General features: G+C 40.2%; 1 protein-coding gene across 1 annotated transcript in view; it reads right to left on the bottom strand.

The window, feature by feature from the left end:
• Positions 1-291: 291 nt before the first annotated feature.
• xylt1 (xylosyltransferase I) overlaps positions 292-21,917 on the bottom strand; it is a 56,804-nt gene continuing 35,178 nt past the window's right edge. The window contains exons 4-11 of the mRNA XM_046866484.1: positions 19,865-20,067; positions 13,915-13,995; positions 13,538-13,754; positions 13,007-13,183; positions 8,918-9,183; positions 7,761-7,956; positions 5,654-5,987; positions 292-3,160 (exon numbers count right to left, since the gene is read on the bottom strand). Coding sequence (XP_046722440.1) covers positions 2,838-3,160; positions 5,654-5,987; positions 7,761-7,956; positions 8,918-9,183; positions 13,007-13,183; positions 13,538-13,754; positions 13,915-13,995; positions 19,865-20,067 — 1,797 coding nt within the window. The 3' untranslated portion in view covers positions 292-2,837. The remainder of the gene's footprint in view (positions 3,161-5,653; positions 5,988-7,760; positions 7,957-8,917; positions 9,184-13,006; positions 13,184-13,537; positions 13,755-13,914; positions 13,996-19,864; positions 20,068-21,917) is intronic.

Here is a 21,917-nt window from a genome sequence, read left to right as displayed (position 1 = left end):
TAGTTACTTTAAGTTTGTGAATGGCTAATCAATTTTATTTAAAGCCTGCTACTGTTGAGGAAGCATGCTGTCATATACTCAGCAAGATCAGGACATGTAAAATGTAGGGAAAGAAACTGTTTACACAGTTACCATGAGAAAAGTTGCTTCGTTGCCCTGATTCTGTTTTCCCTTCTTGTCTTGAGAGGTTCGTAGCATTGCATAGGAGAACATTAAATATCACTAATGCTGTTGTAATGCATTACACATTTGATCTGATGTAACATTCAGACATCTTGTCTGACACAGAAATGAAGACAAATTATTTATTTCTTTTAATTAAAATAAAATTCAGTCATGGGGGGTGACAACAGAGCAGTAATACAGAAAGCATTTTTACACCAGCAGAGAATGAATTTCTTTTCTTTTGGCTTGACGTTTACACACAGAAGGTTGGGAGTTCCTTAGACAGGAGAGAAGCTAAGGCACGCAGGCCACCTCCTGCCGGAGAGAGCCGGGGATTCAGAATAGATTGTGCAACATTTGCCCAACAAAACATTCCAGCACTGACAACAACAATTTGCCATGAAACTCTACAAAAGGCAAAATGATCATTAAGAGCATTATAAATCACACAGTCAGGCTTTTCTGTCTCTCTAGCCTTCCACGCTGTCACATTACATTTTTTTTCCCCATCTGGAGCGGATCATTGCAACTGAGACTCTGCACACTATTTAATACTTTAAAAACATCTGCCCATTACAAAAAATTACATTTTCATTCCTATCAAAATAGCTATAGTACATAAGACTACATAGAAGTGAGTTTTAAATGAGGTTTGATGGGAACGGTCGATAAAAAGAGCTAAATAATGGTAGATTGGTTTCTTCAAAAGATTTTCTCCAGAACAATTGTGCGGTTTTATAATCCTAAATACACTCATACTGTATAGCCACACACATTATTCTCTTTATAAAAAAATGATAATAAAAAAATCCAACAGATGAATACTTGTTTGCTGTCAAGTATTTAGGTCTTAAATTAGAAATGTGACAATGTCTTCAATACTCTCATAACACCACTAGCAGTGAATGGGATGTTGTCAGAAAAGCTTTGATACCGTTAAAACCTCACAAAATAACACAAGTGCTTCACTGGAAATTCAACACAACAAACCCCGTTACAACAACAATGAAATCCTGATGTTTTACTTTGTATTGGACATAACCTCAGAGGACTGGACAACAATCTGGGTTTCATACAGAGAAGTACAGCCGGTCTTGCCCTTCAATAGATGCCCAAGGGTCCGCCTGTACATATATACTGAGTCTTATGCTCTTAATTTGGAACCATAAGTGCGGTATAAAAACGAAGGAAAATCTCCAGTGAAAATTGTGGGGTCCGGCAAGCTTGCAATCTTCTCTGCTAAAAATACACCTCAAGCAGTCAGAAAACAGGGGCGGTCCTGTGATTATTATGGAGGTGTACACTACATGCTTGGAAAATGTGATGTCTGCATGGCTGGTGTGTCACATTGGAGAATTTAGAGGCCTTATCAACAGTTACTGAGGCTTCAACGAGTATTGGAACAGTTTTGAAATAAGAGGAAAAGTTCAGGTTATTTTTTAGATTTAACAAAAAGACGTCATCTGTCTAATGTGGGTCTAGTCTAGGTTTGCTGTAGGGTCTGGTCAGGGAGGTTAAAACATTAACGTTAAATTTAATCCTGTGCTGTGTTTAATTTATCTGGGTTTGATGGCCTTTGTAAATAAAGGCAGCTTGTAATTTTACAAAAAGGTATTGATTGAGCTGCAAAAAAACAGCATATAGACATTAGTCATTGACTAAAAAAATAGCTATTTGATTTATATAAACACATGAATAAATAGCCAACTTGGTACCCTTACCCTACACAGTAAATCTTCTGCTTTAGGGAAAATAAAGTAAAAAGAATAAAATATTTTTTTATTATATTTTTTCTCCCTTTGTGTGCCAGCACAGCTGACACTTTCCAATTCAAGTCAGGCAGCCTGCAGGCAATAGCAAGCTGTAGAGTCAAGAGTTCGGAAAAAAAGCCAGGAGAGAGAGAGAGAGAGAGAGAGAGAGAGAGAGAGAGAGACAGAGACAGATAAAGACAGACAGACAGCCTGACAATTCCAAGAACCTTCCCACACACATTCTGCTTTAGGCTCCTGCACTAGTGGAAATGTGGAGTGTGGCCCAGCTTAACTATACTTGGCAATTAACTCAATGTTCATTCCTATAGAGCAGCCCACAAAGGCCGCTGTGGCTGGGGGTAAAGTGCCTTACTGACTCTGAGCAGCTGGAGACTCCCATCTCATAGCTTTATTGCCGCAGTTTAGCATTTTGCGAATACATCTGCACTGCGGGGGTAATGTGTGTGTGTGTGTGTGTGTGTGTGTGTGTGTGTTTGTGTGTGGATACCTGTGTTATAGATAAAAAGACTTACTCTAAATGAATCCCTTTTGGTCACAGTACCTATGTTGAGGTCCGTTATGTGCTTGCAAATGTCCCCAGCAAAGTCAATGCAAAAGGCATTTGAATTTTCAAAGAAAAAATTTGATCAAGTTTAAAAAAAAAACTGATCACAGTTATTTAAATTTTCAAAACTAAATAAATAGAAAAAAGCTCAACTGCACTCATATGAGTCTGAAACAACACTTCATAAAGATCTGCTTAAAAAAATTCTCAGTGTACGATGTCTCACCCCTCGACCAACAAGGGTCTTGCAGCTCAGATTTATCTGAGCAATGTTAAAAGGAAATAAATAACAAAACATATCAACAGCAAAACGATGGTGATGCAGCAGGAGATGCAGGGCAGTGGTAGCGTTCCTGCTACCTTATGGTGCCATTTGCTTTGAGAGGCCCTAGCTGTGATTTTGGATCAGGGCTGAGTGAGCTCCATGCTGTGTCTCTGCAAGACTGCAAGACGGGACAGCCAGAGGGCGTTGCCGAACAAATGTCCGCAGCTCCCCACACATCACCAATCAGGCTGTCAACCCAGCGCTCTAAACGCATCCCCGTCAGCCCGGCATTATGCTCTGCCTCCTCCACTTGGCCCAAATGTACTGGGATATTCAGGATGGGGTTCAGCCCGTGGAAGCTCTGCTCCATGTAGCTGTTCTTGGGTGGACCGTTGTGCACTTTCAAGGCATCTTCTGTAAAGAAATAAAATGATCGTTGTTAGTAATGCTTGAATAATAAATATTTTTATGTTGTAACCCAATTAGCAAATGTCTTCATTGTGTGGCTTTATAGAAACATTTGGTAAATTGACTGTCTGCTACTTCATTTAACACCACAGCATGTCTGTTACTACATTGTCATTGGCCAAGTAATTTTTGGTGGAGGCAAACTGGTACAGTAAATAAAAAGTCATTGTTTTACTTCTGAAACAACTGAAAGAACACCTTAATGAATGGCTTCTGGGTTTGTAAATCCTTTTTTCCAGATAGTCTTTAACCAATCATATGTGCTATGTACAAAAAAAATAGGATGTAATTACAAAGTGCATTCTTATCCAAAGTAACTTACAGTGACCTCAGATATACATATGATCAGTTGAGGGTTAAGGGACTTGCTCAGGGGGATTTGAACTCACTACATTCTGATCAGAGGTCCAGCATTTTAACCACTGACCTTCCACTTCCCTGTTAGGGCTACTGGCTAGTAAGCCACATGGCACAGATTGACCAACCAGCCATCTGAATTACTTTCAACAAAAGTCAAAATATACATGCTCTTTTAAAAAAGGATAAATAATTTCTAATGTAGCTAGCTACTAGATTTGGCAAATCTCTGGATCTGACACTTACCATCCATCTGCATTCTTCAGATCAGTTTTTTACTTGTCTATTAAATCCGGTTTTGCCACTGCATCATTTGTGCTTCTAAGCCTTACGATGTCTCTAAGCTTTAAGCTGCTCTTTCAAATTACCACTTTCCTGGTTTAGCATATTTCTGACTGCCTCCTCCGCCCTCACAGCCTTTCAGATCTCCTTAACCTACCAATTCCAGTCTGTGCACTTAGCTTACCCGCAGTTGATTTGCTTTCATACTGTTTATAAATGTGAAAAACATTGCACAATGTTTTTTGAAGAAGCATTTAAATTACAGGTCAAGCAAATAATATCTATAAATGAAAATCGTTCTTTAATGGCCCATTAACCACTGAACAGTCTGCTTGATTGTTTGCAAGTGGCCTTGTATATCGTTATGCAGGTCTATCCTGTAGCATGCACATCTATATGTTCACTCCAAAATAAAATCATGGTCAAGTGCCAAATCAATTTGGTGTGTTCCTCTGCACAAGGCCAACCTTCAAGCCCTCAGCTAACATCTATAACATTAATAGCTGTCCAAATTTCACTACGTTTTAGACTGGCTAGGACCACATAAAGACACTTTATACAATTTTATTAGATCTGCGTGCAGAGTCACGATCAGCGGGAGGTCTTGGTCTCTGTCTTCCGCATTAATCATACTGCACAGTGGTGAATCATCCTGAGTAACCAACCATGCTTCTCTCATGGAACATGGAATTCACAAATCAGGGTTTCCTGATGTAATTTCTGTGGATAGGTTTGTCATTTAAGACTAAAAAAAGTCAAAAGTTAATAGGAAGCCTATATTCCAGTCTGAATTTATACCATTGTGAGTTTTTTCAAACGTAAGGTGACCTGGGTTTTGTGTACAACATATATGCAAGCCTATATTTAGCTGATGGAGCAGAATGATCCCAATGCACAAGCCTCTGAGGGTGACCTCACACCATGATAGTAGTAGTTTCTATTACCCAGACTTGCAATGCATAAAAAGGAAGAAGGGATGATGTCTTAATGAGTGTCACTGCATTAACACTAGCAATGTCTAAATTAAACATTTTAACAAATTTGCCTTCTTCATCATCTTTTTAGGAAAATTTTTATAAATATTTACAGTGTCTGTTAATAGCACTGTCTATATGTGTACTATACATGTAAAAGCAGTGGAGAAATTATAATGATCTAAAAGTAGCCATCCTTTATAATTAGTGGATTTAGCTATTTATGACACAGCCCAAACCACTGCTGAATGCAAACTTGGCACAATAAGTTCACTGGCAGTTAAACACTGGGTTTAGATGGACAATAAGCCACCCAGAAGTTTTGGCTCACCGGGTACTATGCCATGTACCACTGGCATTGTTGTACAAATTTCTTCCTACCTGTCTGGCAGTCTTGCACTTAGAATACCTTGAGAATTCTATGCGATTTAATAAACAAGAAGAATTAAAAACAAGCACAGATGGTTTCCATGGTTTTGGGGCCCACTCAAGACAACAGGCATTTTAAACAATTCTGTGCAGTACATTGTGGCAAGAGTTTGAGAAAGCCACATTCTTCAGGTTGACAATGCCCCTGTGGATGAAGCAAGTCCATTACAAAAGTAGTTTGATGAGAGCAGAGAGGAGGATCCCAAAGGCCTCTATCAATCTTTCATTAAGCACCTATGGGATGAACTGAAAGCTGGTTTTCAAGTCAGAACTGAGCCCCTAACTTTAGTATCTGACCTTTGTACATGCTTATACGAACTCCTAAGTCACACTTTTGAGAAGCTCAGATCAACAGCAGTGCTCACATATCTATCTTTATGTCACCGTGGCCTCTTACCTTGGCGGATGGGCAGGTGTTTGTGGTGTGTAAGTGGTGTAACAAGGAAGCGTGTCTCAGCCACAGGGTTCCAGTGGTGCAGCACTCGGACTGTCCACATGCCGGGCCGCAGGGGTGTATTCAGTGGAGGCCTGTAGTGTGTGAACTCTGCAGTGGAGTCGATCAAAACATCATAGGTGGCAGCAATCACATTAGTAGGGTCAATCCACACCACTGTCACTGTCACATTGGAACCTTTGGCCCACTTCTGCATTCCCACTGGTTCGTCCAGAGGCCCGATCAGATTACCATAATTACGGAAGATTCTCTCCTTGGCATCCCAGTCTGTTCCAATCTGATTAAAAACAGAAAGGATGTATGACATAAATGCTCTTTAACATAAAACTGATGCATGTAACATTATTATTTTTAACCCATCTAATCAACATGTGCAAACATATCTTACTGGTGCTTCATTACTTGAAAATTAGTACCACTCCTTTGTAAAAAAATTTCGTTTCCAAAAATGGTTTCATTTCAGTTGAACTGTGCAAATAACGAATAACACCTATAAAGAGGCTTGTTTGAGCTATTTATTCATTTTTGATTATGCTTAAAAACTTTATACTTTACACTATTTACTATTTACACTGACCAAATTAGGCTTTCGTACTATGGAAAAACATTTAATATTTAATATATTATATATTTAATATATTTAATATATTAAAATTTAATGTATCACCGTACAGAGGTGCAGTGTATTTCCCAAACATACAATACCACTGTATCCACTGTGACTTACTTCTTCGATTGTGATGTACCTGACATTCTAGAGGAGCAAAGGAGTAAACAGGTTTTTTTTTTCCTGGTACCTGCCTAGCTAAATATAATGGCATCAAACGAGTGTCAAACCAAACAAATTTATGTCAGTGAAGAAGGTGGGAAGGCAGCTAGGACTTATCTACTTTAATTATCTTATAGGCCCTACTGTAATTCTTACATTTCCTACACAATATTTTCTCTTTACAATGCAAACAGTTCTAAGACTCATTGTGTGACAACAGTATTCACCAGACCAAGGCTTCCTCTCTTTTCCCCAAACCATGGCAATGCCTCCATTAAACAAGGCAGAACATATTTTCTGCCTTAAAGGACCTGGGCATCAAATTACATTTTAAATGGCTTACAGCACCATTAATTGGCAAATCAGTTGTCTTTCAACAAAAGATTGCAGCTGCTCTAGTGCTTCTGGATAGTGACACCCTGGTCTCCCTCAGATACTGACAAGAGGAGCTTTTAGGACACAACAGGTGTCTGAATACTTACTTGTTAAAAGTCCTCACTTCCTTCATCTTTAAATGTAAAACCACCCACTCACCCATCCCCTCATCTTAGAGCAGATAATCCTGGTGCAGCAATGCATGCAGTCATTATTTTAACCCCCCTTCACACATACACTGCTGGCAGACAAATCACTGATTATGCCAAAGGGCAAGATGATAGGTACGGCACAGGCTGACAGCTAAATCAATGAAGGACGTCTGAATTATTGCTTGCTTAACAGAGTATGTCAGGCGGAATGCACAGCAGAGTAAGATTACCAATAATATTCAGAGGTCAATTTCCTTTCAGTGCACACAGTGTTAGAGTCTTCACACATATATACTGCCAGAACATTTTTACTGCATGGGCAAAAACAAACCGAGCATTGTTCAGAAATCTCTCTTTTTTATTTGTTTTAATCAAGCGAACCACTTTATTTACTGCAACCAATTTTTCATTTTCCAACAACACACTATAAATGACCTAATACCAGCTCACTTACATGTGGATCTGTTAAGGGTGCGAACTCTACTGTGAATAGAAGCATAAATGCAGCATCCAGTTCATTACCTAGACCATGAATCACTGAAAAGACTACCTGCCTGATTCTAATCTAAATTTTATTGTCCCTTATTTACTCTGCAGACTATCCATATGCTGATCTGATAGAACCAGTAAAATAAACCTTCGCTTATAGGTCTACCAACCCTTTCAACACAAACCTACATAAGCAAACAACACAGATTTCCCTTGATTTACACTACAGCATTTAGATCTTCATACAATTTCCAAGCTGTCTTACCTCAGCAAACTGCAGTCTGTTGAAATTGCTTGGAGGGTTGGTAAATTTGAAGAACTTCTTAGGCATCACCCAGGTCTCCAGAGTTTCCAGCTTGCTGGTGGCCAGATTGGTGGCTTGATGCTTCACCAGGTAACCCTGGAACTCATCAAACAGGAAGTATATATGTACAGCCACAGGATGTCCCATGGAATAGTACCTGGGGAGAAAATAGTTTCATGTCAAACGGGGCAACTGCTCTAAGGGATATGCTTGTCTCATTCAGTATTGATATTGATGTCACATCTAAAATCTGATGTTTGTTAGGATGACTCCATAAAACATTTAGTGATTGGCTGTAATACCAGAATTACCAAGAAACAATAAAAACAATGTACCTTGCAAGCCAAGCTTTTCAACAGACAATACAAAGAACGATAAAAGAAAAATGCATTAGGTAGTATTTCAAACAAAAGCAGGCAATTTTTTTGAATAAAGTGGACTAACAACTGATGGGTGGAAGAGCAGGTCCTAGTGAGGACTCCACCCTAAACTCATCGGTATTCCAGCTGATGCTGGAGGACCTCCTGCTCCTCTCTTCTGCTCCCCTGGCCAAGCCGAACAGCAAACATTTACTGCGGCTGTAAACATTAACACAGGCCCTATTCACACACCCAACCTCCAATCCTCTTACGGCTGATGTCACAGCAGTATGCCAAAAACAGGGCACTCCTTCTCCCCTTCACACACCCCAAACTGGCAACAAGCAGCTCGTTGTGCCCTACAACCCTTCCCGAGTCTCCTTCACCCTCTTATTGTGTTGGGAGGTGGGAACTACTTCTGAACACTGATGCAGGCCTGTTTGGTGCTTCTTTCACAGGCTGAACATGTACTGTTTTTGTTTTAGCATTTTAGGAGCGTCTTGTTGTTTCTGTTGTATTTACCTCAGTGAGTATTGGGTTAACATGCCATGTAGGCATTTACTTGAGTTACATACGACTTTTATTAGCAGATTTTGTTCTGTAGCAAACAAGACTTGGTTTTCACAAAGATGGAGTTATTTAAACTTCCTCTTTCCCTTCATATTTGTCACACTCCACAAGATTTTAATAATAAATTCAGAAACGTTTGTGTTCCTGAGTGATATATTGAGGAAACAGTGGTTACTGAACAGTACTGACCTACAACGGTTGTCACTGGTGTCTCCTTGAAGGGAGTTGGCGGCTCGTACCAGGCCAAGGCGGGCAAAAGCATGGTAATGAGTGAGAAGGGAATCACTCAAGCTGTGGACACCATCAGGCTCATCATAAATGTTCTCCCAGTAGGCTTTGAGTCCCGGCATGCCTTGAGGGTAACTTCCAAACAGGAAGGCATCCAGCTGATTCACAATCTCCTGATTCACACTGGCCTCAAACTTGCGTGCAAAGAACGTGGGCCGAGCTGTTTGCTAAAAAAGACAAAAAAAAACAGTGACAGGAGGTATGATGAGAGATGGTAAAGTGATTTTTGGAAAGAACAGATAGGACAGGAATAGATGGAAAACAGACAGGAAAGATCAGAAGGCAAGCAGAAATTGGAAGGAGCATGCAATCCAGTGTGATGCACATGAAAAAAGAAGAGGCAAAGATGGAGATCTATTTTCACAAGATTTGATTAATGGTAAAAAAAAAATTAGCGTGAAGAGCAATCTTTGCACTTCAGTCAGCAAACATTAACGTCAGCTGTATAGAGAAAATAAGATGGAGCAGAACATAACAAAATGGGGGAGAACATAAAATCTGTCCTTGGGGAGAACATCTTAAATTAAACTAAAATATGCTCCAAAAGAGAGAAGAAAGTTCTGAAATGCACAAAATTGGCCACAATAGTATAAGTGCCAAAGATACCAGTAGTTGAAGAGCAGGTCTCTAGTAAATTGTAATTATTCATTATTTATTTATTTTACACAAAAGACTTCTTAGACATGGAATATGTCAACAAAGGAAAAACGAGATTTTTCACACAGCAGCTGATTAAAGATTCCCCTCCCCTATTTAGCTGGTTTGGAAAAGATGAGTGTGAAAAAAGACAGAGTCTTAAAGGTGATTTAAAGCGTCCATGTCCAGGAAGCCCTTTCAGGGGGTTTGTGGCTCTTTGGAGGCTCAAGGCTGAGAGCGGGTTGTGAACTAACCAAACTGCCATGAAGCATTTCAAGCTTCCGTCAGCCATCCTTTGTCTTTTTTCTCTCAGATGCCGCTGCGAGAGGCGAAGCATTGACGAAGGATAATCACTCAATAGCTACGGCTGCGCTTATGCTCTTAATGGACTGCAAACACTCTTGCACACTTCCCCCCACTTCTCCCAGGGTAGACTTGAAATGGTTAACCATAGAAGTTGATCACAGAGGTCTTTTCACATTGCTGCTTTTCAGTACCGATAGTCAGTTGAAAGCTGCCAGGGTAAATTTCAATCCACAGCTAGAAGTGCTTAAAAAGTGGTAGTTATTTTGAAGTGCCTGGGCCCCTCCTCTTTTCCTCTTATGAACAACTCATCCTCAGCTGCTGGGCCAACCAAAACACTGACACACACTGGAAAGGAAACACTAATTACCAGTTCAGCACACAGATCCCAAATACCTCAGCATGTAATTTCTCTTTGGTCTAAATGTGCTTTAAACTATTTTAATCATTACATACCACAGTGTCTAGCACTTTTATCTAGAATAGGACACCTTTGACATTTCATGGCATGAGAGCGAAAGAAAGCTCATTGTGATGATGTCCTGGGCACAATCCAAAAGAGCAGGGCCACAGGGATGACCCTACATGAAACCAGTATAAAAATCATATCATATAATAGATAAATACAAAAAAGGACCGAAAAAACTAGGAGAGAGATTAGAGAAACAAATAGAGAAATCTTTAAGGTAAATGCGCAAGAAAAAATATGTAAAGAATATAAGGAATCGAAAGTGAAGTGTAAAAAGAAAAAGAATGAAAGGGAAGAGAAATAACAAAATTAAAAGAAGTTTCTTAATTTTCCTAATAGAATTACACTCAAAATTACAAATGAAAATGGAAAATAAAATAAAAAATAAGCAGGAAGGTAAAAGAAGTAAAAATAGCTAAAGATATAGACAAAGAAATGGTTTTAAAAAAATCAAATGAAGATGGAAAAATAAACTGAAAAAATAAAGTGAGGTGGGAAGTAAGTAATAAAGCATTAACAGGGAAAAAAAAAGATAAAAAACAAGTAAAGATGTAGAATTAATAGGTAAGACATGCAAGTAAAAAAATGATGCAAGTTGCACAAGAAAAGAGTGAATAATTAAGCAATGAAGAGAAGAGGAAAAAGTGAGAAGAAAGGAATGCAAAAAAAAAGAGAGGAAAAAAACCCAGACTGCTCTCTTACAGACAAAGAAGATGGAAACAAAAGCAGTAGCTTTGGCCAACTCCTGGAAGAAAATGGAGCTCCCCTCCTCCCACTATTAAATCTATACTCGATCCCACACTCCCAATCGTCCCCCTGAATGATGAGAGATTTTATGACAGGAGGAAAGAAACTCTGACTGTTGTCAATGGTCACATTCCCACCGTATGCTGCTATGAACATCCATTTGCCAGAAAGCAACCTTCACCATTGATCTTCTGCTGGCCACCGTTAATTACAGAGATCTGCAAGTTAGCATGGCTTCCCTTCTTGTTAAGTCTCATTGGATTTCTAATCGGAGTGGAGATCGGCCCTGGCTGGTGAACCCGTCCTGCGCTATTAGCTACTATACACATTTCAGGTGTGGATTGACACTGTGGCCACATTAATGTAGCTAATAAACTGTTCCCTTTGGTTTGCTCACTTTGGAACTGCTTGCGGCCTGACTAAAGAGTTATGAGTTAAGGGCTTTTCTCTTTTCGACTGGACAGTTAATATTTTCTCAAACATAGGTTCTGCACTAGTAACCGGAAGGTGTTGAGTTCAAGTCCTAGTTCTGCTAGCAAGAACCTGCTCAGTTTATGACTTGGACCAGATTCTGCCTCAACTGTTTTAAGATAAATGTGACTGCAGCAAGAGTTATGCAAATGAGGCATAAAATAGTTACCACTTAAAACTTAAAATAGTTGAGCATGTAGTCAAGTTGGGATCTAGGGTCATTTTAGAGAGCATTATAATATATATTTATCCTTCAGGCAAAAATAAACAAACAAACAAACAAAAAACCACAGAGGTTTTTACAGAAGAAACCCCTCGGCTGGAGGCATGTATCCTAATGTAGTTTGATGTTTATGTGAAAGGAATCATGGACCACTATGTTTACAGAAAACAGAGTTGTTGTTTTTTTGCACCAAGTTTCAAAAAACAGTTTTCCAATTAAATCAAACGTATTGACTAGGGATGCACCGAAATGAAAATTCTGGGCCGAAACCGAAAACCGAAAAAGAGGAAAGCAAGGCCGAAAACCGAAACACCGAAAGAAATTATGCCAATTATTATTACCATTGCATTTATGGCTATGACTGTGTACTAAACTTACTAAAATCAAAGCATTTCAATTGCATAAATTAATATTAAAGTTTCAAAGAATAAATCAATTACAAATTATGAAAATATTTATTTATAGCACATTGCAACAATGCACAGGATAAAATAAATTAAAATTCAAACCTAAATATTTAACTTAAATGCACTCATGTGTACATTAAATAATAATGTACAGGCCCTCTGGCCTGCTGGAAGGTTGTAGAATTTTCATAAAAAACAAAGTGCATTCAGAACAAGTGCAACTGTTTAAAGATACAACAATACAACACTATCACTGGGAAACTTCCTGCCTTTTCAAAAACGTCCCCCACAGACGAAGTGCGCATGCTTTGAGGGGTTTTGCTTTTCTGTGCCGCGTTTCTCTGATATTCAGCATAGCGATCGGGATGTTTGGATTTCAGGTGATAAATTAAACCCGACGTGGAGAAAGTTTTTGCAGACGAAATTTCGGCATTACATGTTTTGCAAATCGCTATCTGTGGGTCTTTCTCAGATATACTGAGATACGTCCACACCGCAGACATGTTGTTTTAGACAAGCACGTGCAGGCAGCGGTTTCTGTTTGTGTCATCACAACAAACTGTTTCGGCCGTGTTGTTTCGGTGATCAAAGTCTTTCAGCCAAAAACCGAAAATGCACTTTTGGGCCATTTTCGGCCGAAAATTTTCGGTGGCCGAATACTCGGTGCATCCCTAGTATTGACCTCTCAGTGTAAATACATTTGGGTCTGCAAAAATAGGTTAAATATGAATCACCTGGAAGCGGGGCAGGTCAGAGGGTTTGAAGTCATTGGGGGAACATCCACACCAGTCCACAATGTGCTTATACTGACACTTGCAGCCCAGCTTTCGGTTCCAGTTGGTGATACGGAGGTTGTTGTCCACCATGCTCTCGCAGTGAGGACTGTTCTCCAGCACAGTGTGGAAAAACGACTGGAGAGAGGAAGAGATAGAATAGGAACTAATAGCATCTGATAAAATGAAGATGGATAGCATACAGCATGCGGTACCAGGAGGTCTGCTTTATTTTTAAACGTCTACATCAGTGAAAAAAAAAGAATGCTTTTTCTCAGGCCAGAATCCAATACCTGATGGGTGAATTACTATCAACAGACAAGATAAAGAATCACACATCTTTTCTCCCCTGCTGTAATTAAAACCATTCACCTTATGCACTTAACACAATGCTCCTGAGTCAGAAAATACGAGTGTATGGTTCTACTTTACTTTGCTAAAGTTGCTGATCAAACTTTTTTACACATCCAGTAACACCTTAAGTAAGCTTACCTCGGCAGGCAACAGAGTGTAAGCATAGAATCGCTTCATACTGGTCACCAGGTCGTCATCGGAGTTGATGATGTATTCCACAAAAGCGCGGTTCAACAGGAACCAATCAGAGCCTCCATCAACAGCGATGCCTTCTGGAATCTTCCTGTCCCCCAGACGCCACATGTGTGTATCACACTCAAAGAAGAGCCGGTCCAGGCCCTGCTTTCTGATGAATCTGCAAGCAACACGTCAAGTGAATTATCTTACTACTGTTTTATAAAGATGATACCAGATGGAATTATTTGCATTTGACATCCAGGACTGACACCAGACTTTCTATTCCAGCTCGTCCAATATGATTATACGATATGATACATGCTGTCATCGCTACTCACCGAGCATTATCTCTCCCATGAGACTTGATGAAGTTCATGTTGCGATACTTAGAAAGGAAAGCCACCAGTTGATCGTTGGTCCTAGAGGAGGGAAAAAGAGAGAAAGTGTGAGGGGAATGAGAGCATTCTTGTTCTCTGCGTTCATTTAAACGTCAGAAAGTTTGTCCTTTTAACCAAATGACAATTGTTTTTCTGGGCCCTAACGTCATTTGTAAAATCCATGTCAATACAGCATTTATTGATTTGAGAGAGAGAGAGAGAGAGAGAGAGAGAGAGAGTAACAGAACAAGCGTAAGAGAGATCAATCAGGCTAATGAGAGGCAGTGTAAATGAGTGCAGGGCACATGGGATTCTGGGAAATCTCTAACTTGCACTCAGCGCTGCAGTGAACCAGATACGAGGGGCCTGCTTTAACCACAGCATGACAGCCACTGCACTCTCATTAAGTGACACACACACAAACACACACAAACCTGCATACAGACAAACGCTGCCCCGGGGATGCGAGAGCAGGAAACACCTAACAATTAGATTTCATTACTGGCACTTTCATTTAATTCGTATTGGATAAGGCTAATTGTCATTATTGTGTTAGCCAAGAATAGCACGCTTTCACAGAACATCTTCGTGACAGCAGTATGGAAAAAACAGATAACTGAGTACGCCTATGTGTTCTCTGAATCCCTTAATTTAATTATGAACAGCACGATAAGCCAACATACAGTGCAGAGCTTAACAACTGCCACTATTGTTCATGTGTGAGCTCAATAGATTTATTTTTTTATACTAGACTTACTAGAGCAATTTTCAATCTCATCTTTTTTCACTGTATTTGCAATGATTACACAATAACTGACAGTCATTAAGTAATGCTGAATACAGTATATAGTCCTGTTATAAACATTGTATAAACTATTTCTGGTTGCTATAGAAACAACAACATCTTAGAACAAGCACATGAATATACATAAAAAGTCCAGGTGAAAATGCTTTATATTGTTTGACCTTTAGGGTGATAATCCGATATCTCTTTAAAATGTATTTGTTTTGTACCTGTGACTGCAAATCAATCACATGTCCATGCTTTCTCCCGCATGTACATAAACAAAGACAAACATACACACCCTTTCTGTCTGCACAACTCCCAAACACTACAAGTCACTGCAGATTGGCATAAAACCAAATTATAGCCTTAACCAGGCTGTCAGGCTGTCAGGGACATCATTCACACTCACACACACACACACACACACACACACACACACACACACACACACACACACACGTACACAAAGTCTCAAAGTACACAAAGGATATCTGCTTGATTTTTATATACCCACACAGACACCAAAATATTTCTTAGTGGCTGCATCAGCCTGACAGACACACACACACACACACACACACACACACACACACATGCTAATGCCGAGCCATGTAGTAGATGAGGAAAAACCTGACCAGCTACAGCAATGAGAACACAGCATGTGTTATATGTTGTTTGTATTTCACTCTTTTTGTACTTATCAGGAGCTAAAAGTGTTCTCCAAAAGGAGCCGAGGTTGAGGACAGGGTTTCATGTACAGAGTTTAATAAGGGTACTTCTGTGTAATCTCTATTTACTGTATAAGATTTGTGAATGTTTTTTTTTTTGGTCACATTTTCCTGCTCTTATGAAAGCAGAGAAAATTTCACTAGGTTTCACATACAGACATTACATATAAGTCTAAGAATAGACCGCTGTAACAAAGCAACAGCTCCCCATTAAGGCTCTATTATAAATGATTTTGGCCTAAAAAACCTTTAGTTAAATGATTAGTTAGAATGATTAGTTTTTCTAATTAAGGGTTCAAGTTGAAGTTTGAAATCAGGCTGAAAGTGTTTGTTTAATGTTAAGGTTGCTGTGGTCAATGTGGTTCATATTATTATATTATGTCACAGTCACTTGTGACAACAAACTCTTTCAATAGAACAAAGAACTTTAAGATCATAAACCTGACAGTAATTAAAGAAACAAGGGTAAGAAATAGATGGAGGAAGTAGACTGCGCAGGTAAGACAATCCAATAGAGGGTGATGTTGAGCCTGTCTGACCCCAGGAGATGAGAAGAACAATAGACTCTGCACTTGCTTGCTTCCTCCAACTGAAAAGGCCACCAAAACAGCTGCACAGACTTCCAGCAGGGCCGAAGAAAAAAGGAATGATTCTGTAAGGATAAAAAGGCCAAAACGAATGGTGCTTCAGGACAAAGCCTTCCCACAATGTCACAGGAGTCTCTTTCAGATGCAGGCATGCGGAAGGCCGTTGGTAGGAATAACGCAGAAGGAAAGTGAGTGGGTTGTCGTGAGGTCAGCGGTCAGTTGGAGATAGCAGGTCACTGCTGAGAAGAAAATCTAGCTCACAAAAACTATAAACTTCCATTGATCTTACTATAACGGCACCACATTACCACGTTTTGAACATTGTGGTGTCATTCAGCGGCTGAATTTGTGGACTGGATCCATCGGAGACTGTCTGATTTGGCGTAGCCAAATATTATAATGAGCAAATCTGATTGACAGCCCTCTTAGACTTCTTCTGTAACATCACTCAAGCAACAAAACACAATAACAGAAACAGTGAGTCAGAACTTAACATCAATGAATTAAACACCCAAATACACAGGAGATACACTTAAGTTACTTAGGCTTGAGTACATCGTTTAATCAGAAAAACCTTCCAAAGAAATGTGCTATTTACATAAAACTTGTTGAATATTTTCAAACGTTTATTCAAAACACAAAAATGATAATTGAAGCAATTTTGCCTGTTTCTATTTTGCCCCTCCACCCTCCCCGATACTGAGTGAAATGGTTCAGTCCTGTGTGTATTGATCTGAGTGCTTTCAGTTGATAACAACACAATGTCTGACATAGTTATGAGCGATGTAATCTGATTTGAGAACTCTAATTTGATAACATACGATTTTCATTGAAGAATTAAATGACACCTGATTCACCTTCCTTTGTTCTTTGTTCTCTCTCTCACTCTCTCTTTTCCCAACATATCACTAAAGAGAAGGAAGTTGGTTCCCGGGAACGTAATAAATGATATTTTCCTAGCGCTCTTATCAACAACGTGACAATTCATACTTTATTTCGCAGAATGTCACTCAGAGTGCGGACAGAATTGTAGCTGGAGTGAGTACCGGAAAGAAAGAAGGAGAAGAACAAAGAGACGCTCTGCTGTAATGACAAGACAGGCCTCGCTTAAGGAGGATAAAAGAGTTCAATCAGACCCCCAGTTCCTTTTATCGTACTATTCATTACTGCCTGTTTCCTGTACAAACATTACAAACAACACACACACACACACACACACACACACACACACACACTGGTGTTCTGCAATCTTAAAGTAGCACAAGTAACCAGGAAATATTCATGTTTTTTACTACAATTTAGCACAGAATGCTATTGGAGTGTGCAGCTAACAATTTTAGCATGGTGCACTAAATATGGTGTCTTTAAGTTAGAACAAAGAGCAAACGTGAAATTTTACGTTAAATTCTGCGTGAAACTGGGCTGATGCCACAGAGACGTTTGACGTGACATATGTTTGACATACGGTGATTCTCCAACGCTTCAAGAGTGGAAGAACATCACTAGAAGACCACAAGAGATCAGGAGGTCCTTTAAAGAACTTCGCCTTCTTCCCGAGGGTGATCCAGCCCAAAGGTCAGCATTTTGACACTGTTGCAGAGATCCGGCGTGAAATGCATATTCTTGACGTGTTTCGAAAAGAAGATTTCCGCAACAGTGAAGATCATGTTCATGTTTTTGTCTGCTTGACAGGAACATACAAATTTGTGAATCTTGTTTTAGAGCAGTTACATTTTGGTGCTTTGAGTCCAATTCTCTTATACTGACCACTGGATGTACAACATGCAAGGATCCATCAGAGAAGTCGAGTCCTTGTGCTGTGTGTGAGGTGCAGCAGCTGCTTCAAAAAACAGAGGCATGAGTGCTGCAGCATCACTTTAGAGGTTGCAGAAGCAGAAGGTTTGCATATCAGATCTCAGACCGCATGCTGCTGCAACAAGTCGGTTTGCAGGACGTCATCCCAGAAGGAGCCTCTTCTGAAGCTGCTCACAAAAACTGGGTACTAAGGAGCTGCCGTTCTTCAAGGGAAACATGAATTCCAACATGTACTGTGACATCTGAAGCAGAACAGCAGTTTTCAACATAATAACGACCCCAAACACACCACCAAGATGACAACTGCCTTGCTGAGGAAGCTGTAGTTGAAAGTGATGGAGTGGCTAAGTATGTCTCCAGACCTGAACCCTAGTGAGCACATATGGGGATCCTCAAGGTGGAAAAGCTCCTTGTGTCTGACATCCAGCAGTATCCTCCTTTATAATTCCTACAACATTACCCTTTTAGCTCTCGGGCAGTACAAAAATCATTGTTTTTGCAAATCAACTTTGAAAGGCTAAAGTGGGTGGTGATGGTGAGGCATTGTGTGAATTTCCCATTTTTTAGTAGAACTACTTCTTTAATAAAGGAGGCCTTTTTAAAGGAGAGTGCCTGAATGCCATGTGGAGTAAGAGCTATCAGCTGCCCCCCTGCCAGGCTATTTCCAAATAGTGCCTGGATCCCGATCAGTAGGCAGGAAAGAAAGGCTTTCGTCTCTTTGATGTTCTTGCATAAGGAGCTTTAGCTTGAAGCTATCAACCCCCAACCCTCCACCTCAGTCCCCCTCCCTCTCTCTCTTTACTCTCTCTCTCTCTCTCTCTCTCTCTCTCTCTCTCTAACAGATAGAGCACCTGGATTAACCTCGGAGAGCGGCGCTAACAGAACAGGATAGAAATTTATGGCTCGACTCTATCGATTCCCTTCCCCTGATTTCTGAAGGCCGAGAAAAATGACAGGGCCGAAGGATCGATTTTAACTGGGCAGAAAGTCCAGGCTATTCCGCAGCCCACCCCACGTAAATTATAAATCAAACGTATCCACACGCTCTCAAATCCAGTCTGTTGCCGAAGCCTCTGGATTTGTGGTCCCGTCTTTCGGGTAAATTAACTATGGTCATGAAGTGGGACTGTGTTTTATTACGTTTAAAACCCGGACCGCAAAACCATAACATCCTTGTTACTCATTCTTGTCCATTACTGTCATCTTGTTCCTTTTTCTTGTGCTTATTTTTATTTTCAATCCGTCACATACGGTTTCCTGCCTTCGTTTTCATATCCATTCTCCTGTAGTTTGTTTGCAGGCTAAGCCGTTCTCCCATGTAATCCTTCACTGGCTCTATGACGCATCATACCTGCTGACACAAGATCAAATGCCGTCACTGGTGGCCTCACTCAATTAGCCTTAATTCCCCCAAAACTTAGTAGAGACATTGCTTGGAACTAATCTGCCATGATGCCCCGTGGCTCCTCTCTGTGCTCAGCACTCAGGTGCAAACTTAGATTGTTGCCAATCAATAAGAGCAGGTGAGAAAACAAGAAACAAATGAACTCCACATCAAAACATTGTGATCAAAGAGAAACGGAGATGGCAGTTACTTTACTGAGAGCATCAGGGAGCCTTGAGCTGATAAATCTAAGGTTAAGTTAAGCTACATAAATGTTCTTCAACAGACTGAAAACTGAAAAGACGGCTGGCAAACAGCTATGTGGCAAAATTTGATAAGAAGGACAAACCGTGAAATAACAGTATTTCATTTTACTCTCGAATTGTAATGCAGAGGAAAAGTGTCTTTAAGTAAATGTCTAATTTAAACCGAACAGGGTAACTAGCAAAATGCAATCAGGTGATCTGTTGTGGTGATATTGTAGAAAGTTTAATAAATCTAGCACGTGATGAAAGCCAAGTTGCACAGGAACAATAAATGTTAGGATACTACACAACTTGTGATATAAAAACACACCATGAATTGTTTGAATGTTTTACAGCACGTTTACCTGATGGGGTAATCAGCAGCACTCAGATTTATGAAGAAATCCCAGGGCCAGTGGCTCATGGCCAGTAGGTCCGTCATGCTCTCCAGGTACATGCTGAGAAGACTGGCTCCACCCCAGATCGTCGCCATGCGCCAAGTCGTCACACGGACATTCGGGTAGCGCTTAGTCAGCTCTAGCATCTGCCTGTGGAGGTAGTCCGAGCGCTGTGGGGAGATAGAATAGCCTCGGGTCAGTTTAACAGTCGGATTAGTTACGTTAGAACTGTTTGTGATCTCTCTATTTCTCTCTCTATGTCTCTCTCTAAGTCTCTCTCTCTATGTCCTCTTTTTGTAACAGCTGGAGGTAAAGCTTTTTTATTTTTTTGTACAGACAAGTTTACTTTATGCATTCCTGGTAGCAAACAAGAAGAAAACTTGGGTTAGGGTTAGGGAAAAAAGAGAGAGAGAAGAAAACGAGGGCAGTGAGGAGAAATACATAAAAAAAAAAAAAAAAGACTCTTCACTTCCATCTGTACTCATTACGCCAGCTGCCTTTTACACGTCTGCTTTTTTCTCTTCTGGTCATTCCACACACTCTTCTCCTCCGTGTTATTATCTTTCACACACATACACACATACACATTCCTCTTCCTCCTCCTCCTCTGAGTTCATCTCGTATTATCGCAGCTCATGAAAGCAGCTGAAGAAGAGAGAAGCCGGAAAGCAGGAAGACAGCGAATGATTGACTGACTGAAAAGCAGTCGTGTTAACATGGCTTTAGAGATAGAGATAACACACACACACACACACACGCCCTGCTGTAATTTAAAGGAGTTGATTAATTGTATGCTTGGAAGTGTGTAATTAGGGGGAGGGGATGTGCCGGGTCTGTGCGCATAAGTGTGTGTGAATGAACTGGCTTTCATGTCGCCACACCATCGGTGTGCGTGTGTGTGTGTGTATGCATGTGTGTGTGTGTGTGTGTGTGTGTGTGTGTGTGTGAGAAGCGTGACTGAGCTGCCGAGTCTCCTCCTGTAATAATCCCCCATCAGCCTTTGTGTTAAACGGCTTAGCGAGTGAAGAGCAAGATGCAGAACCCCTCTATTTATCTGCCAAACCTCTTCACTATAAATCAGGGCTTCTCAAGAGGGTTCTTCACATAGGGATCGGTTCTAGACTCCTAATCAGACCCTTTATTGGTTATTGGACTGTGTGTTGCCTGCTCAATGTTGCCTACTAGCTGGAGTTTATACGTTTTTAGACAGTGTCTTCAAACTCAATGTTTTGGTTTTTGCCCTTCATTGCTTCACTAGTGTGGATTTATTTCTGATTCTTTTTATTAAAAAACTTTATAACATTCTAGTCTGCGTCCTGCATTTGGGTCCTTACAGCTGCGTCACTGACACATTCAGGTTTCCAATTATTTTTGCTGATCTGTTTTTTTTTTCTCTGTATCTTCTCATTCTTTTTACCTTCTTCTCTCTTTCCCACGCTTTTAGTTATATTCATAAAAATATTTTTTTTCTCCTTCTTTATTTTTTGTTCCTCTCCTTTCTTCCTCCCACTCTTCCTCCCATCTATTTGTTCTGTGTTTTTTTCTCTCCCTGTCCTTCTCTCATTTCTTCTCCTCCTCTGTCCATATCCTTTCCACTTTTTATTTCTCTCTCTCTCTCTCTCTCTCTCTCTCTCTCTCTCTCTCTCTCTCTCTCTTATATTCAGATGGTTCCTATGATAGAGGATGTTCACCCTGGGAGACGAACTGAAACCAAACAGGATGTCTCTCACTCATTTCCTTTTGTCTCAACCTGTGCATACATTAACACACACACACACACACACACACACACACACACACACACACACACACACACTTCATGGCTAACCATAATCTACCACATGTGAAAGATCGCAATGAGTCATAATGAGTCAATGAATCATAATGATTGGAGTCTAGCTATATTATGATGCCCATGATGTTATAAAGTAAACCTCACAGTGTAGCTCAATGCTGGAATGTTTTTTATGGAGGCCGCCAGCTTGGACATCAGATTTTTTTTTTTTTTTTTACTTCTCCC

The sequence above is a fragment of the Silurus meridionalis genome, chromosome 14, assembly GCF_014805685.1.
Source record: "Silurus meridionalis isolate SWU-2019-XX chromosome 14, ASM1480568v1, whole genome shotgun sequence".
NCBI classification, from domain to species: domain Eukaryota; kingdom Metazoa; phylum Chordata; class Actinopteri; order Siluriformes; family Siluridae; genus Silurus; species Silurus meridionalis.
This window is presented reverse-complemented; position numbering and strand designations above follow the sequence as displayed.